General features: G+C 32.6%; 2 protein-coding genes and 2 pseudogenes across 3 annotated transcripts; 2 read left to right on the plus strand and 2 right to left on the minus strand.

Annotated features, from left to right (window-relative positions):
* The first annotated feature begins 4,294 nt into the window (after window positions 1-4,294).
* LOC120128721 (scarecrow-like protein 3) lies at window positions 4,295-6,344 on the plus strand. Of its 2 annotated transcripts, XM_039146352.1 has the most exons (2): window positions 4,295-4,486; window positions 4,766-6,344. In XM_039146352.1, the coding sequence occupies exon 2, from the start codon at window positions 4,768-4,770 to the stop codon at window positions 6,193-6,195; it is 1,428 nt and encodes a 475-aa protein (XP_039002283.1). In that variant the 5' UTR covers window positions 4,295-4,486; window positions 4,766-4,767; the 3' UTR covers window positions 6,196-6,344. The 2 variants fall into 2 exon arrangements, with proteins under 2 accessions (XP_039002283.1, XP_039002282.1); XM_039146351.1 differs by lacking the exon at window positions 4,295-4,486 and having other exon boundaries at window positions 4,759-6,344.
* A 181-nt stretch (window positions 6,345-6,525) lies between these two features.
* LOC120128753 lies at window positions 6,526-7,038 on the minus strand (annotated as a pseudogene).
* A 978-nt stretch (window positions 7,039-8,016) lies between these two features.
* Window positions 8,017-9,981, minus strand: LOC120128752 (annotated as a pseudogene).
* A 2,067-nt stretch (window positions 9,982-12,048) lies between these two features.
* Window positions 12,049-16,309, plus strand: LOC120129052 (glycosyltransferase-like KOBITO 1). The gene is made up of 11 exons (XM_039146661.1): window positions 12,049-12,492; window positions 12,879-13,046; window positions 13,189-13,241; window positions 13,484-13,592; window positions 13,705-13,839; window positions 13,978-14,022; window positions 14,133-14,320; window positions 14,607-14,748; window positions 15,416-15,462; window positions 15,572-15,659; window positions 15,887-16,309. The coding sequence occupies exons 1-11, from the start codon at window positions 12,115-12,117 to the stop codon at window positions 16,199-16,201; spliced, it is 1,668 nt and encodes a 555-aa protein (XP_039002592.1). The 5' UTR covers window positions 12,049-12,114; the 3' UTR covers window positions 16,202-16,309.
* Window positions 16,310-16,690: the final 381 nt, after the last annotated feature.

Here is a 16,690-nt window from a genome sequence, read left to right on the forward strand (position 1 = left end):
TGAGGGAACGTAAATAGTGTGGATAAAATCAATTTAAAGTATAATGTTATCTATTTAATCTAGATAAATAATTTTGAATTAAATTTCAAAGATAATTTCCAATTTACAAAGTTAAGAGTAAATTAGAACCCAATTTTCGTCTATGTGTACTGGTACGACCTTCCAAGTGTACAAATACGCTAACAATTTATGAAATTTCAAATTGTTTCAAATGTATCAGTACAGGTTAGGTACCGATTTAGCCACATTGAGTGTACCGATACATCCACATTGAGTATACAGGTACATCCACGTTAATGCATGGGTACCAATACTACAGGGACAAATCATACTGGTTGGGAACAAGTATTTGTGTTTCATATGTTCGATCAACTTCAATTTCTATTATTCGATCAACTCAACAAGAGCTTTAAAAATCAAATTAATAAAACATTTTAATGTTTGAGTATTGTTTTGGTTCTTAATCAATTTTTCGGAATCAACACACATTATACTAAATTGCATGCTATAATTTCATAATTAACACATAAAAAACATATCATATCACGTATAATAATACTCAAATATATGTCATGAAAATCCAATACACCATCATTATTCTCCATTATTCATCATTGAAGAAGCTACATTGAAAATCCTAAACTTCTTAATAATGTATAGGCAATTTACGACAATTGAAAAGATCAAATTCATCGTGGTTGCTTATGACAAGTTTTGCCAAAATTTTCAGTTGTTCAGCTCCCATTTACACAACAAATATATAATGTCATTCAATATCACACAATATTTAAACAAAACTAAATGGTATACTTTACCATGAAACTATCTTCGACCAAACACTTTTGTTATCGGTTTTTATATACTTCAATATGTACATGGTACAATTATTTCTGAAATCAAAATAAAATAAAATAATTTATTAAAAAGAAATTCACACACAAATAAAATAGTAACTTTTTAAAATATAAATTACATACGAATTTGGCTGCTTTGGTAATTCAAGAAAATTGATTGAATTTTTTGCAGCATCTTCAAATAATCTACCCAAATTAGCATGACTCTCATACATAAGTGGAGTTTTACTCAACTGCTATAATAAGTCAAAACAAAATTAAGAAATTTATATTGAAAACTACACTAATTTTATTAGTTATCGAAAATAAATAAAGAACTTACAATATTTTATACAATATTTTTACGCACTTCATTGGCGCTAAGAGAGTCCAAAACGTAATTATGTTCTTTCACAACATCAACAACTAATAAAAACTAATTATTGTCTACTTCATCATGCAAAGGAACAAATACCTCTAAAATCATGTGAGTAAAAAATCACTGTCACTACATACAAGCAAAGAACAAATTATAAATATACTTGTTCAACATTACTACTATCAATATGTATAAAGTTTTCTATCCATCGGGTATGAAATTTGAAAATGCTAATATTTTTTCACACCTTCTGAGCATGTGTGAAATATTCGATAAGGATACTCTGAGACAAACATTAAGTTTAAAAATGTCATGAAATCATAAACTAAAATAATGTGATCTCTACCCCATAAATTATTTTTTACTTGAAAGGCCAAAGGCATATCTCTCAAGTGCAAATCGTACACATAGAGATTTATAAACTATTAAATATTTGAAAATAATACAACCAATTGTATTAATAACAAACAAAAAAATAATATTGATCATGTAAAATATTTAATAATTTAATCTATAATACTCAATCAGATAACCATTTTTCTAGAAAAATAGGAGCATTAGCAACGTCTAAATTATTATTCTTGGCCATGTAAAGAGTGATGGATATATCATTCCAATTAGCAACATTCGTACAAATTATGTTCTCTTCATGAGTTAAAAACTCCAAATATTACTTGTAAGTATCACTTATCATACTAATTTCTTTAGAATTTTATGATAAAAAATCACCAACCTCATATTTATACTACATGAAAAACATAACTTTTAAAAACATTTTTACTGCATTAAAACAATATCAAAGTTTAACATGAGAAAAAAAACAATAAAGAATGAGTTATACATACCTTGTTATTCACTTTAGATGTTCTAGCTCTTTTTTCGAAGTCATACATTTCGACTCCAGATCATCAGTAAAATTTAAACGTGCGGTTGAACATCTCACACTCTTTTTCTGTTGAGACTCTTTAATCTTTGACAAATCCTTAGGGCCGTTAGTCATTTTAAGCCCAATTTTTTTAACCATTGGAGTTTCCTTCAACGTAACTAATTGACTAGGAAATCGATGAGGACTAAATTGAAAGTTAAAAACCTCGATTGAAATTTTTAGAAAACCATCACTCTCAGTCTTGATATTGTCTTCGGAAATAACTTTAAGTTTTCTTATGCCATTACATTCTAATTAGGAGAAGGATAATTACAATCACAATTAATAAAAGGATACAAACTCGATTTTTTAATACCACTCTCGGTTTCTTCCTTCAATGATGCGACACTTAATCCTTCTTCCACGTGTGATTTATTTTTTAAACTCTCATCTTTCAATGGAAAGCTATGTAAATTAGTTTCTTCAGATCTATTATTTAAAGCATCTTCCTTCAATGATCGACTATGTATACCTTATCCTTTTACTGAATCACTATCTTATATTGAACTTTTAACATTACTTGGTGTTAATATGATCACTAATTTTTCAAATTGACTATTTAATTTTTCGAATTGGTCATTCATTATAGCAAATTCCTTTTCAATGTTTTTCACCGAATGAATATGTGTCTCGAACTTGTGACCACTCTAATAAGAAGTTATTATCTTTTCCTCATGTGTAACTTCGGTTTTTTTCCTATATGTATAAAACAAATAAAAATAAAACAATAATATTAAATAATATACACTGACAAAAAAATCATCACTATTATTGAAATTTCAGTTAATTATAATGAATGAATCTCATTGTTTGTCTTCTCTGAATTCATGTCGATATGACACTTACACTCCATTATCTTAACTTATTTTGAAGGCGTTAAGTTTAAATCCATCATCTGCGTTAAAAAAATAAAATCTAAGCATGCATACTTAAAATCAATTGTACAAATCAAGCATATTGTACTGATACACTCTAATAGTGTATCGATACACGTATTTCACATACAAAAGCAGTGTACAATTATGGTATCGATACACTATATGTACTAATATTGGTTTGCCCGCGTATTGAGCTAAGGTACCAATATGACCTTCTTCATTCAAATTGGGAATTTAGAATTGAATTTCAAAAATATGTTTCGAACGTATGAATTAAGGTTCAATACTTCTAATTAACGTTCTAATTTGAGAATTATGGTAATCAATTTGGAAATTAAGGTTCTACAATTGGACTAATTAAAAAATTAGGGTTAGGGTTATGGTTTATGAATAAAGGGATTAGGGAAGGATTATTAGAAGTGGCAGACTCACACTGACATCCACGGACGTTTCTGGTGAAGGCGCCGATAGCCGGTGAGACACCACCCGTCGGTGATGGCTTGGACAGACGACCAAGTTTGAAATAAAATAAAATAAATCAAACTTACCTTCACGGGTTGTTTAAACAAACGACGGTGAACGTCGTCCACGTTAGGAGAGATGAACAACAAAGATTCAATCGATGACGACAAATGATTCCAGCTACGACGACACCACCGATGACAGGAACTTCAAACCTTCAAAACAAATTAGGATTTTTTTAATTTGGGTTTATTATTTGATTTAATTATAATAAAAAATAAGATTATAAAAATTAATGTAATTAATATTGTATTTTTAATAAATTACATTTAGATTTTCAACTAAATTATAATTATACGTTGAGTACTTTATAATTTAACATTTTATAAATTAATTTATCGGTGCTCATTGTTAGTGATGCTTATCAATACTCGTCGAGTATTGTAGAATTTAGGATGATGATAAGATATTATATGTTCAAAAGAATTTTAATCTATAGACATATACCCTACAAACATATATGCTTAAACCTTGAACCTTTAAAAAATAATAATCTTTTTTTTTGTCATTGATTCACTTGCTCAACTTTAAAACCTTTAGAAAAATTAATATTATTTTTTTTATCATTGATAGCATAGTGAGCTTCCTAATAAAAACTATTAGTTTAGTTGCAGATTGAGAGGGAGAGGGCCTATGGTTAAGATTTTGTATGAAGTTCAATAAATTCCATATTCCAAAAGGACAAACAAAACACTGAAGACAAAAACAGCCTCTTGTGGTGTAGCCAAAGAAGAGATGGAAAAGTCCTTGGAGCTTTTTAAATCCAACTGACTCATCTTCCAACTAACACCTTAGACCACTAACCAAACCCCTTTCTCTTACTATTGTAATTGCTCTACATTTAAGTGGCAGCAAAGTTTTCCAATTTCCTTCAAGGATTTTGATGAATTTTAAAACCCTTTTGAGGGTTTTAATTGATTGCTCCATTTGATCAGTTTATTTTGTTCAGGTGAATTCCTCCTCTCTGATTCATTTGTTTTGCTGCTCAATTTGGAATAGAGAATATGTTTTTAGTTAAAATATGGAGTTTTCCTCTGTTTCTCTGTTACAGTTTGCTTCAATCTCCAAATTTTTTTTTCTGCAAATTCAAGTTTCAACTAATGTTTCTTATCCAAAATTATTTTAACATGAAGGAACAAAAAGAACCAGGTTTTATAATTTGTCGCTACGTGTATTGATGTGCCATCAGATTATTTAGACATAAGCTTACTTTCAGTGATAATGGCAGGAATGATTAAAGAGGGACAATCCTTTATAACTTCACCAACACTTCAGTTCATGTCGTGGATGTCACTTTCTCCTGGTTTAGGATCCCCATTCCCGTGGCTCGGGGAGCTCAAATCCGAGGAAAGGGGTTTATATCTGATCCATCTTCTCGTGGCATGCGCGAACCATGTGGCTGCCGGTAGTCTCGAGAATGCGAATATCGGCTTAGAACATATATCCCACCTTGCCTTGGCTGATGGAGATACCATGCAAAGAATTGCTGCTTACTTCACTGAGGCGCTTGCTGATAGGGTGCTTAAAGCATGGCGTGGTCTTCACAAAGCCCTCAATGCGACTAAACTATCATCGGTACAAGAGAAAATTCATGTTCAGAATCTGTTCTTTGATTTATGCCCTTTCTTGAAACTTGCATATATTATCACGAATCAGGCCATTGTAGAAGCTATGGAAGGGGAGAAAATGGTTCATATTATAGATCTCAATTGCTTTGAGCCTGCACAATGGATTAATCTTTTTCAAACATTTAATGCTAGACCAGAAGGGCCTCCTCATTTGAGAATTACAGGCATACATGAACAAAAAGAGGTGTTGGATCATATGGCACTTCGATTGACCGAAGAAGCTGAAAAATGGGACATTCCGTTTCAGTTTAACCCGGTAGTTTGCAAGTTGGAGAATCTAGATCTCAAAAGTTTACGTGTTAAGACCGGAGAAGCTCTTGCAGTCAGTTCCGTCCTTCAGCTTCATTCTCTCTTGGTTACGGATGATGGAATGCTTAGAAAGATCAATTCCCCATCCATGTCTAAGAATAACCTTAATACCGATCTATCACAGAGAGTCTTGCAGATGAACCAACGTACTTTAGGAGAGTGGCTTGAGAAAGAGCCAGTCCATGTATATAGCCCGAGTCCGGACTTGGCATCACCATCACCGTTATCCCCGCTTTCCCTAGCTCCTGCACCGAAAATGGCAAACTTTCTATCGGCTCTTAGGGGACTGTCACCGAAACTGATAGTTATAACTGAGCAGGAGGCCAACCACAATGGCTCTACTTTAATGGAGAGGGTAATGGAAGCATTGAATTTCTATGCCGCACTCTTCGATTGCTTGGAGTCCACCGTATCAAGAGCACCAGTAGAGCGACAAAAGGTCGAGAAGATGCTATTCGGGGAGGAAATTAAGAATATTATAGCTTGTGAAGGGGTTGAGAGAAGGGAGAGACACGAGAAGCTTGAGAAATGGATTCTAAGACTCGAGTTGGCCGGCTTCGGGAAGGTGCCTTTAAGCTACCATGGCATGTTGCAGGCAGGACGATTGTTGCAGACCAATAACTATGATGGTTATAAAATCAAAGAAGATAATGGACGTGTGGTAATCTGCTGGCAAGAAAGACCTCTGTATTCAATATCAGCCTGGGGATTTAGACCCTGAAATTTTAAGATTTTTAGTTTTTACCCTTTTTTGTGCGCTTGTTTCTTTCTTTTTCTTGTTTGTCCCTCTGTAAAGATTATCAACTCTTTCTTTCTCTGCAATCTCACAGTGTTGTTATGAAAAGTTTTAGCTAATTTCTCCTTCACTCAGTTATAAATATATATTATGTACTGAATTTATTAATTTCTTTTATCTAGAAATGAAAATGACACCTTGCTTCATTCAACAGTGATCGTTTTGACAAAAGTTGCAAAATGACCTAAGAAAGTAGATAATAGTAGTACTGCAACTCTAGCATGCCTTTAAACAAATAGATAATTGAGTTCCATGCAAGCATAAATAGGGTAGTTATTCAGTAGTGCACAACAGATACGTTATATTCAACTACAGCATTCTGTTTATGATACCGGACTGTCTTCCCTGACGGTATGAAAAATTTCATTCCTTCCAAGAATACCAAGTGTACTCCCATTGTAAGTTCCCTCGGAGAAAGCGAAATTCATGACCGTAAGCAATCCAACATCATGTTGGGAAGCGGAAGCATAAATTCCCTGATCTCTCCCCCACCAGTTTCGAACTCAACTTGGGTTTCTCGGTTAAAGGGTCATCTTCCATGTTAGTGGAACCAAAAGAACCAGCTGACTTGTTATGTGGTCTGATAATATTAACGACTGTTGGGTTTTTTTCACTTACAATGTCGTAGAAGTGGAAGCGGAGACGGGTCGTTTTCTCCATTCGTTTTGTGGATGTTGTAACGGATTCACTCGAGAACTCCCCTTTGATTGTAATGAAGAAAACTGAGAAGAAGAGGGTGAAGAGAGGTTGAGATGCAAACGAATCCATTTGAGCGAGCATGCCTTGAAAAAGGCTGGTATGTCTACATGATTACCAGTCTCTCATTATGAACAAACAAAAGTGGAAGATCACATGTTTATAAATTTAATACATGACTATAATATGATCAAATTAAGGCATTAGACAAATTAAAAACAAAATCAAGATCAAATTGCATTAAATGAAAATCCAATGAAACAAATCATATACAAGTAGTGACCAAAATGGAAGAAAATAAAGTAGGGTTCCAACCCCTCAAATATGTAACTTTATAAGGACTTGCGTCCTAATTATACCAACTTGGTTAACTACCACATAAACTCTTCTGTTAAATGTTAACGACAGATGGTTATATTGAAACCATTTAAATAGTTCAGTGATCATATCGACGCAAATTTAAAAATGGTGGTTATTTCGAGACCAAGCCCATAGTTGGGTGGTCATTTATGTAGTTTACCCAAATAAATTTAAGGGTAAAATATAGTAATGATCATTGAACTTTTCTAAAGCTTTTATTTAGGTCCTCCAATTTTTAAAACTTATAATACAGTCCCCCAACATTTAGTTCGTTTGTAGTATGGTCTCCAACAGTTACGTCAGGGACCATATTGCAAACAGACTAAATGTTGGGGGATTATATTATAAGTTTTAAAAGTTGAGGGACCTAAATGAAAGTTTTAGAAAAGTTTAGTGACCATTACTATACTTTACCCATATTAAAATTATATTTTTGAGCAAGTTTTGTTATATCCTCTCAACTTTTTTTTTTTGGTTGCAGATCAATTAATACTCGTTGAAAAGAAAATATTTAAATTCTTTTCATTTGTTTTTGAAGTCTATTAAAAAGCATATACATAGAATGCTTGGTGATGAGTGACTTGCAAGCCAAGTCAGTGAAGAAATTTGTATAAAGCTTTGCAAACAAATCTGGGATTTTTATTATCAAATCAAAGCAATGAATGCCTTCAACTGTGATAGCATCAACAAAGCAAAACCACCACCTTCATTCTTCACAAACCAACTAAACAATTTGAATGCCTTCAACCGGAACTGTACTAATCTGCAAGGTTCTACCATCTCCGATAAACCGGATACAAGGCAATGAAGGATCTGTAATGGATTCAATCTCAAGAAAATCGAAATCATATGCCCCAGAATGTCTCAAACTAAATGCGGAAACTACTGCAATCCATCCCACCATGGAAGCTTCCCAATAACTGGTCATCCCATGAATCAAGCCCCAAGCTATAGCATACCCCACAATGATTCCAGATAAATGTCCAACAAAACTTGCTTGCGGAACAATTATCCAAGTGAAAATCAACGACTCGAATGGCGCAAAACTAATAGGAAGCGAAAGGAATCCAAAGAGATCCAACTTTGATGAAGGTTGCTTCACAGACAAAACCGTCATCCATCCAAAAACGACACAAGAATAACCGACAGCAATCACTCGCCGGAAATACTCAATCTTAAACCGCTGAATTAACAAATGGTACATTCCCAACACGAGCAACCCCGACACAACAACCAAAACAAGTGTGTAATGAAGGTAATAAGCCACTCCAAGTAGGGGTGTTCAAATTTTCGAACTAATTCGGTTAACCGACCGAATCAAATTAGTTCGATTCATTCGGTTTGGCCAATGAATTAGTTCGGTCGGTTAACGGTTAAAAATTTTTTTAGAATTCGGTTAACGGTTAATTCGGTTCGAAATCGATTAATTAACTGAAATTTAATTTTAAATATTAAATATATTATATATAACATATGAGCTCAGTCCAAACCATTTAAAACTCAATTAATAATTTAAGATACAATAATTTTTAAACCTAAATCAATATTAATTAATTAAAAAATTTATATAAAATTTATATTTTATAATTATATATTATTTAAATTAATTGTAAACTATTTTTTTGAATTAAAAAATATTATATATATTATATATAATATATGGGCTCAGCCCAAACCATTTAAAACTCAATTAATAATTTAAGATCCAATAACTTTTAAACTTAAATCAATATTAATTAATTAAAAAATTATATAAAATTTTTATTTTATAATTATATATTATTTAAATTAATTAGAAACTTTTTTTTGAATTAAAAAAATATTTAATTTTTATATAAATTAGAAAATTTTAAAAATTTTCTGTTTATTCGAAAATTAACCGAAAATTTATTCGGTTCGGTTAATATTTTTGAAAAAAAATTGGTTCAATTAACGGTTAAAGAAAAAAAAAATTCGGTTAATGATAATTCAGTTCGGTCGGTCACCAAATTAACCGAATGAACAGCCCTAACTCCGAGGCTTAAATGGCCTAATTGCTCAACAACACCAATACTCCAAAGGGCACTCATATTGAATACAAGATGAGCACTTATATGTGAAAAAGCTGAAGTAATTACTCTCCAATATTGCCCTTCCAACAGCGTTTCGTAACTTAAACCGACATGCTGAGAACCAATGTTCTTCTTCTGGATGTAATACCATATTCCACTACAGATTCCTATTATACAGCTTGTTGCTGGTTTTCCAATATCTCATAAAACAATGGATTCCCCATCACTACTTAAACTAGAAAAATTCCTTCAACTTCTCTCTTTTCAGCTTTATTCAATCTAAAGAGAAAACCCCAACATTAAAATCCAGTTAAAATTCATGAGCCTATCAATTCTTATGATAAAATCGTCACTTTTTTTTAGCACAAATCAATCAATAAATTTTGACAAAATTTTCAGGTAAACCAAACCTTGCACTGAATCAAAAACCAGATTTGAAATTCCCAATACAATTTCAAATATTCATGTCAATATATAACAATGAACGGCTATATGAGGACTGGGCTTTTTCACGGTAGATCAAATGACTGCTTCAAGCAGGAGAAATGAGAGAATTTAAAGAGATTTTAGTTCATACAGAAAACAAAAGGGGGGAGATAAACGATCATACTTTCTCTTCTTTGGCCGTAAATGTATTCACGATTTCTGGTTGCCTCCCCATAAAATAATTATTCAATTTGATCATTAAAACAATATCTGTCGGAGATCTGGACTGTTTTTCCTATAAAATTTTATTGTTTCTTGAATGAGTTACACAAATATTTACTTACCTTGGAGTAAGTTTTTGTTTTTGTTAATACTATTGCCACATTAACTCCATAAGTAAATTGCCCCAAATTATTATTAGGGTAAAGTATAGTAATGGTCACTGAACTTTTCTAAAGCTTCCATTTAGGTCCCTCAACTTTTAAAACTTGCAATATAATCCCCAAACATTTAGTCCGTTTGCAATATAGTCTCTCAACATTTAGTCCGTTTGAAATATGGTCCCCGACGTAACTGTTGGGGAACCATATTGCAAACGGACTAAATGTTGAGGGACTATATTGCAAGTTTTAAAAGTTGGAGACCTAATTGAAAGCTTAAGAAAAGTTCAGTGACCATTATTATACTTTACCCTAAATTTAATCCTCATCGAATGATGTCACATGCCACCATTCGGTTGGAGGACTAACTTTATTTTAGTTAATTTTAATTTAATATATTTATTTTTCATCAATGTTTGGTCTAAATTTAAAATAAATTAAAATAAAGTTAGTCCTCCAACCAAATGATAACACGTGACATGACTCATGACACAGTGACACATGACATCATTCGATTGGATGATTGAATTTATTTTAGTTTATTAAAAATATGACTAAATTGAGAGAATATATAAATAACAGGATCAAATATGTGATTATACTAAAATATCACGTCACCTAACTTGTTAATTGTTAACAACAATTAACATATGATCACCACATATTAATTAAATAGAAATGAAAGTAATCATATGTTATGATTTTTAAATCATTAAAAATAGTGGACAAAACATAAACATAAATAATTAATCTTGTAGTTAACCTAACTTTTACCATGTATGCAAAGATACATCCCGTTAGTCGTGTCATTTGAGTGATTGAAATGAAAATTATTTATAATTGTATAATTAATTGCCTAATTTAACCTAATGTGATTTTAAAGAATCATTAATTGGAATGGTTTTTTAAAATTTTATTTGTGATTATTTCGAATAAAAATTTTATATATTATTTGGACATATAAACGTTTATCTTAAAAATATTTTTAATGACTCTACCTCGACCTCCCCTACCCTTCTTAGGGTTGGTAAATGACCATGGGAAGCTTTTGTCAAGACTGCCGTGCTTCTTTAAATAACTCCCGCAGTAGATAAGAATTACCACTAGTGCTGCCAAACTTTTAAATGGAATTTTCATCTCTATTTCTTGCTTCTTTAATTAGAGAGTCTTTATTTTATTTGATTGTTGATTAGGGTTTTTATCTCAAATAATTATATATTATATCAATAATATAAATATTTGTTTAATAAATATATATTTAGAGTTATCTTAAATCAGATGAAGGATGAAATTTAATTTCTAACAAAAATTCTCTAAAAAGAATTCTTATTCATATAAAAAATAAAAATAATTCTCCACTATTTTTTAATATAAAATATATTTCATTTTCTTCAAACTTTATATTTCTCAATAAAAATAAAAATATTATATCAGATACGTAAAACTCTAATAATAATAGATAACAAATATTCATAATATTATTTTATTTTACTTATTTTTTAAAGTTTAATATAAGAATAAGTGTTTAAATTATTCGTAAAGGTAACTTTTGGTATCTAAAGACTAAAAGATTTTGGTTAAATATAAATTATTAACGTTTTCTCCGTTATATTTTTTTGTGTTTATTGTTAAAAAAATCTTCAGTGACATATTTTACGTTTATATTTTTTATTTAAAAAATAAAATGTTATTTAAAAATATTTTTAAAAAAAATAAAAACAACACGTATTACTTAATAATATTTTAATAATAAACACTTAAAAATGTGACTGATAAAATATCATAGACTTATTTCTAAACAAAATTCTTTACATACCAAAAATTAAGTATAATAAATAAGCGCTTTTTTTTCTTTTACTATTTTAATTTAACAATTGAGAAGTGCATTGGTTTGAATTTCCTTTTCGTTTGTTATTGCTCCAACCATCACAATGCCCAGCCACCACCATCGCTCAACTCCGCTGCTATCCTCCGCCACGTCAGCCGCCTCCTCTTCCTCTCAGTCATTCCTCTCTAAACTTCTGCTTCTCCTAACACTCATCTCTCTGTCTTTAGCTGCGTTTGCCTTCGTTCTACAGTGGCGCGGAGGGGGTGAATCCGATCCCACCATCGCCACATCTGGCGCCTATTCCCGATGGGCACCACGGGGATCCCACCACGAGGTCTTCCCTGGCATGGAGACTTTCTCATCGCTCTCCACCAAATCGCATTCTTCTTCTGATTGCATCAATCTTGGTCGTGGCTCTTCTCCTTCTCTCCCTTACTACGGAGACTGGAAATTTGGTTTTGAAGCTAATTTAAGGCCCAAGGTGGGTGATCTGAAACTTGCTTTTGGGTGATTTATTTTGCTGGCTGTAATTTGGTGGATATTACTTAACTGTTGTAGTTTCAGCTTGTGATCCTATTTAAAATCTCCAACATTGGCTTAGATCCTTTCCATTTTCTTTACTTTCGGTCGAGAATCTTATTATGAATTCTAACTTTCTAGTGTTTGTCTTCCTCACACTTGACCTCTTGTTTGAATTTATTTCAAAATTTTGCGTATAAAGTTCTTTTGTCAATTGATTTTCTTCCTCATCAAATCAATATTATAGTTAGTATGTACATTCATTATGTGTGGAAGTTCTAATTCAAGTTTATAGCTTCCTTGTTTCTTGTAGTTGAGTTTTCCTTTAGAGCGTGGAGGCAATTAGAGAGGTTGTTTATAACACTCAGCTGGGTTACAACAAGTACATCAGCTGGGTTGGAACAGATTTTACCATGGATGTTTTATCATAAGGTTATTGGAGTCGCTACCTTTTTCCTCTTTGTGGAAGGGCACGCGGCATCTCCAAACGTTTCTAAAGTTTTGGAATCTATTTCGGTGAGTTTCCAATGCCTTTAGATACCTCTGATATAGTTTTCTATGTTTTTCATTTATAAGTTGAATTGTTCCACCTGATTTACCTGTGATTGTTGTTTGTTCGAATTGCTTATAGCATAAGTTTTATGTTTTTACTCTTCAGGGAGTGAAAGTTATATACAGAACAAGAGAGCTTGAAGAGCGGCAGGCTAAAAGGTCAATTAACTTTTCCCCTTTTATGATTAAAATGCATCTCTTAGTTTTTCTATATTTCTTCCGGTTTTTTGTTCAACTAGAATGTGGAGGATACTGGTGAGAAACTGTCTATATTTTGCATTTATTTTCTGCTTGCTTTCATTATATTTTCTTTTCTGGTTCTCTAGAAACAAGTCCCTTTTTATTTTTGGTCAAAATGGCATTCTGTTTTGTAACTTGTGATATTTTTATGTGGGTTTCAGCCGGATCTGGAATGAAACATGGTTGTCAAGTTTCTTTTACAAACCTTGCAATTATGAGCTATTTGTAAAGCAATCTCTTAATATGGAAATGGCCATTGTCATGGCAAGGGTACGCTCCATGAATGACTATATTTTCATGAATTAAAATACTTGTTATTTGTAATTGTTAGCATAGTAATCTTATGCTTATTTTTTTTTCCTTTTTGAATTTGAAATGTAAGGATGCTGGAATGGACTGGATACTTCATCTTGATACTGATGAGCTAATACACCCAGCTGGTGCACGTGAATATTCTTTGAGGCAGTTGCTACTTGATGTACCTAACAACGTCGATATGGTCATATTTCCCAACTATGTGAGTGACATTATATAAATTAATGAGAAAAGTTATCAAAAGGGAGCTTCGAACTGGCGGTTATGATTGGATATCTTTTAATTCATTTGGACTGGCCTGTGATGTTTGATAGTAGAATTTTTGTTCCTTTTTGTTTAGGAGAGCAGTGTTGAACGGGATGATATCAAGGATCCTTTTACCGAGGTAAATCATCACTTTCTTTTTCCTTGCTTTTCATTAGTTAAGTAAATGGAGTGGCTGAAGTTACAATTTGGAATTTCTCAAGTGGCTTACCTTTCTATCCATACAAACAGGTGTCAATGTTCAAGAAGAACTATGATCATTTACCAAAGGAGACCTACTTTGGAATGTATAAAGAATCAACTCGTGGTAATCCAAATTATTTCTTGACTTATGGGAATGGAAAAGCAGCTGCCCGTATTCAGGATCATCTTCGTCCTAATGGTGCTCACAGATGGCACAATTATATGAAAACACCAAAGTATGGTGACTCTGTGCACTTATAGAAAATCATGATGAGATAACCTAATCCAATGCTCCTACATCATAAATCCTTATGTGGTTTGACATGCATTCTTGCATATATCTTCAAGGGTTGAGGGCAGCTTGATCATTGATAATGAGAGCATGTTTTATGTTGACATCATATCTTGAATAAGCACATCTTAATTGAAAATGTGATTTTGGAGAATGGAGCTGCTTAATGTTCATATCATTTTCTATGTACATACAAGTGACACTTATTTACATTTCTTTTCTTTTTAAAGTGAAATCAAATTGGAGGAGGCTGCTGTTCTACACTACACTTATGCCAAATTATCAGATCTAACATCTAGACGTGACCGGTGTGGCTGCAAGCCTACCAAGGAAGATGTCAAAAGATGCTTCATGTTGGAATTTGATAGAGCTGTAAGTTTAACACCTCGTGTTATTTTTGGTTCATATACATATTTACTGCTTATGAGTTGTAGTAAGTATTTGAATATGGGAAACACAACAAGCTATCAAGGAAAACTGAAAAGACAGTTAAACATTAAGAGATATGAACTAGCTATTTACCACTGTGAAATAAAGACTTTGGGTCGTGTACTCATGTTATCTATACTTGAGAAATCTGGAGAGCCTAAATTAAAGGGAAGACTATTAACTTAAGGACATGTTAATAGGTTTCTAGAAGCATTGAAGATCATTTCAATAATTGACACTCATAAGATTGGGAGCAATATTAGGAGTGATGTTTGATAGGGTCCCAAGCATTTCCTAAAGCAATATTATGATGCATCTGCTTTATGATTAATATTCCTCTGAGGTAGTCAGCAGGCAGCCAAGTTTGTATTACGTCGCAAATGAACATTTTGAATTTTGATTTAATGGAATCTTGAGTTGTCCAGTTGGTTCCATTTTCCCTTGTTCTTTACGCATGGACCAAGATTTTTTGGGGTTAAATTGTGGTTTATGTGTTATATAGTTGGGTTGCTCTCTTATGTATAATTGCACATCATATTATTGCTTGTTATGGATATCATTTCCTTCCAACTGTTGTTTGATTATCTACGTAAATGATTACTTTTTGCAGGCATTTATAATTGCTTCAACTGCAAAAGATGAAGAGATGCTTAACTGGTACATGATTGAATGCAGGGTCCTTTTTTATATTTTTTCTAATAATTTGTTCCTTTTAGTATTGTGGGGATGTGCTGATGTTAAACTATATTGGTTCTGGTTATTGTAGGTATCGTGAACATGTTGTGTGGGGTGACAAAGACCTAAGGCTTAAACTCCTGAGAAAGGGTATTTTAACTCGCATATACACTCCAACGGTAAGGACAGTTACTTGACATTAGTGGAAACTAGAATGCACATGAAAATTTTGGATAGATATATGCAGTGAGATTAGGAAATACATGAACATTTTGGATCTTTAGATTCTCTTTACACTTGAATGTACATTTTTCGATTTGTTTTTATGCTTCAATTAAGTGTTCAAATTTCTCTTTACAAGCTCTTCTCATCACCTCTTCCTGTTAATGCTGTTGTGCTGTCTCAGGCTATAATACAAGGTTTAAGAGAGTCCGGCATATTCAGCTCCGTTATTGCAAATGCCCCCGGCATATTCAGCTCCGTTATTGCAAATGCCCCTAGTACTATTTCAAAGGACAAGTTTTTAGCGTCCATTGAGAGTAGTAACACATCTAGAGTCATTTCCCCGACCTCTCACACTTCAAGAAAGATTGGGAGAAACAGACAGCATCAACCATCTGTTAGGAAGATGCTGGGAATTGAAGCTAGTGCAGCTCATGAGGAAGCAGCTGTTCCGCCATTGTCGCCCCCTGCATGGACAATGATGACATTGAAGCAATGATGGCATGGCTGATCTGTGTGCTTCTTAATGATCTCCTATTCGGACTGTTTTTCATTTCTTTTGCTTCGAACACATGGAGTCACAAAACAAGTGAAAGAGCCGGTATGCACTATCTTGTTGTGTATAGTATAGTGCTACCGATTTCTGCTCTGCAATTGAATGTTCGAAGCAAGAATTGGCCGCGCAAATATGTCGTAATTCAATTTAGTAGTGTTCTCTTTGAATGATATAGAATCATGTCATTTACAGTAATATATATAGTATATTTCAGCTTGCTAGAATTGAACGGTGATCATAAAATTATGCCTTGGTCATTGTTGTAATTTACAAAATTCTACCCAATATTATTAAAAGAAATATAAAGTAAAAGACCCCGCATTGTTGTAATTTAAGTAACTTTACTAATTTGATACATAAAATGTTATTCTTTGTATTATAAGAAAATATTACAAATAATATAAGTTGCCTTTATTCGGATAATTGTATCTC

The sequence above is a fragment of the Hibiscus syriacus genome, unplaced genomic scaffold (genome assembly GCF_006381635.1).
Source record: "Hibiscus syriacus cultivar Baekdansim isolate YM2019G1 unplaced genomic scaffold, ASM638163v2 tig00110482_pilon, whole genome shotgun sequence".
NCBI classification, from domain to species: domain Eukaryota; kingdom Viridiplantae; phylum Streptophyta; class Magnoliopsida; order Malvales; family Malvaceae; genus Hibiscus; species Hibiscus syriacus.

Bases quoted from the DNA above. Each gene is read 5' to 3' on its own strand.
- LOC120128721 (XM_039146351.1), top strand. From the start codon at position 4,759: ATGGCAGGAATGATTAAAGAGGGACAATCCTTTATAACTTCACCAACA.
- LOC120129052 (XM_039146661.1), top strand. From the start codon at position 12,115: ATGCCCAGCCACCACCATCGCTCAACTCCGCTGCTATCCTCCGCCACG. The intron at 14,321-14,606 runs GTATGGTGACTC...TTCTTTTTAAAG, and splicing joins AATTATATGAAAACACCAAA to TGAAATCAAATTGGAGGAGG. The intron at 15,660-15,886 runs GTAAGGACAGTT...GTGCTGTCTCAG, and splicing joins CTCGCATATACACTCCAACG to GCTATAATACAAGGTTTAAG.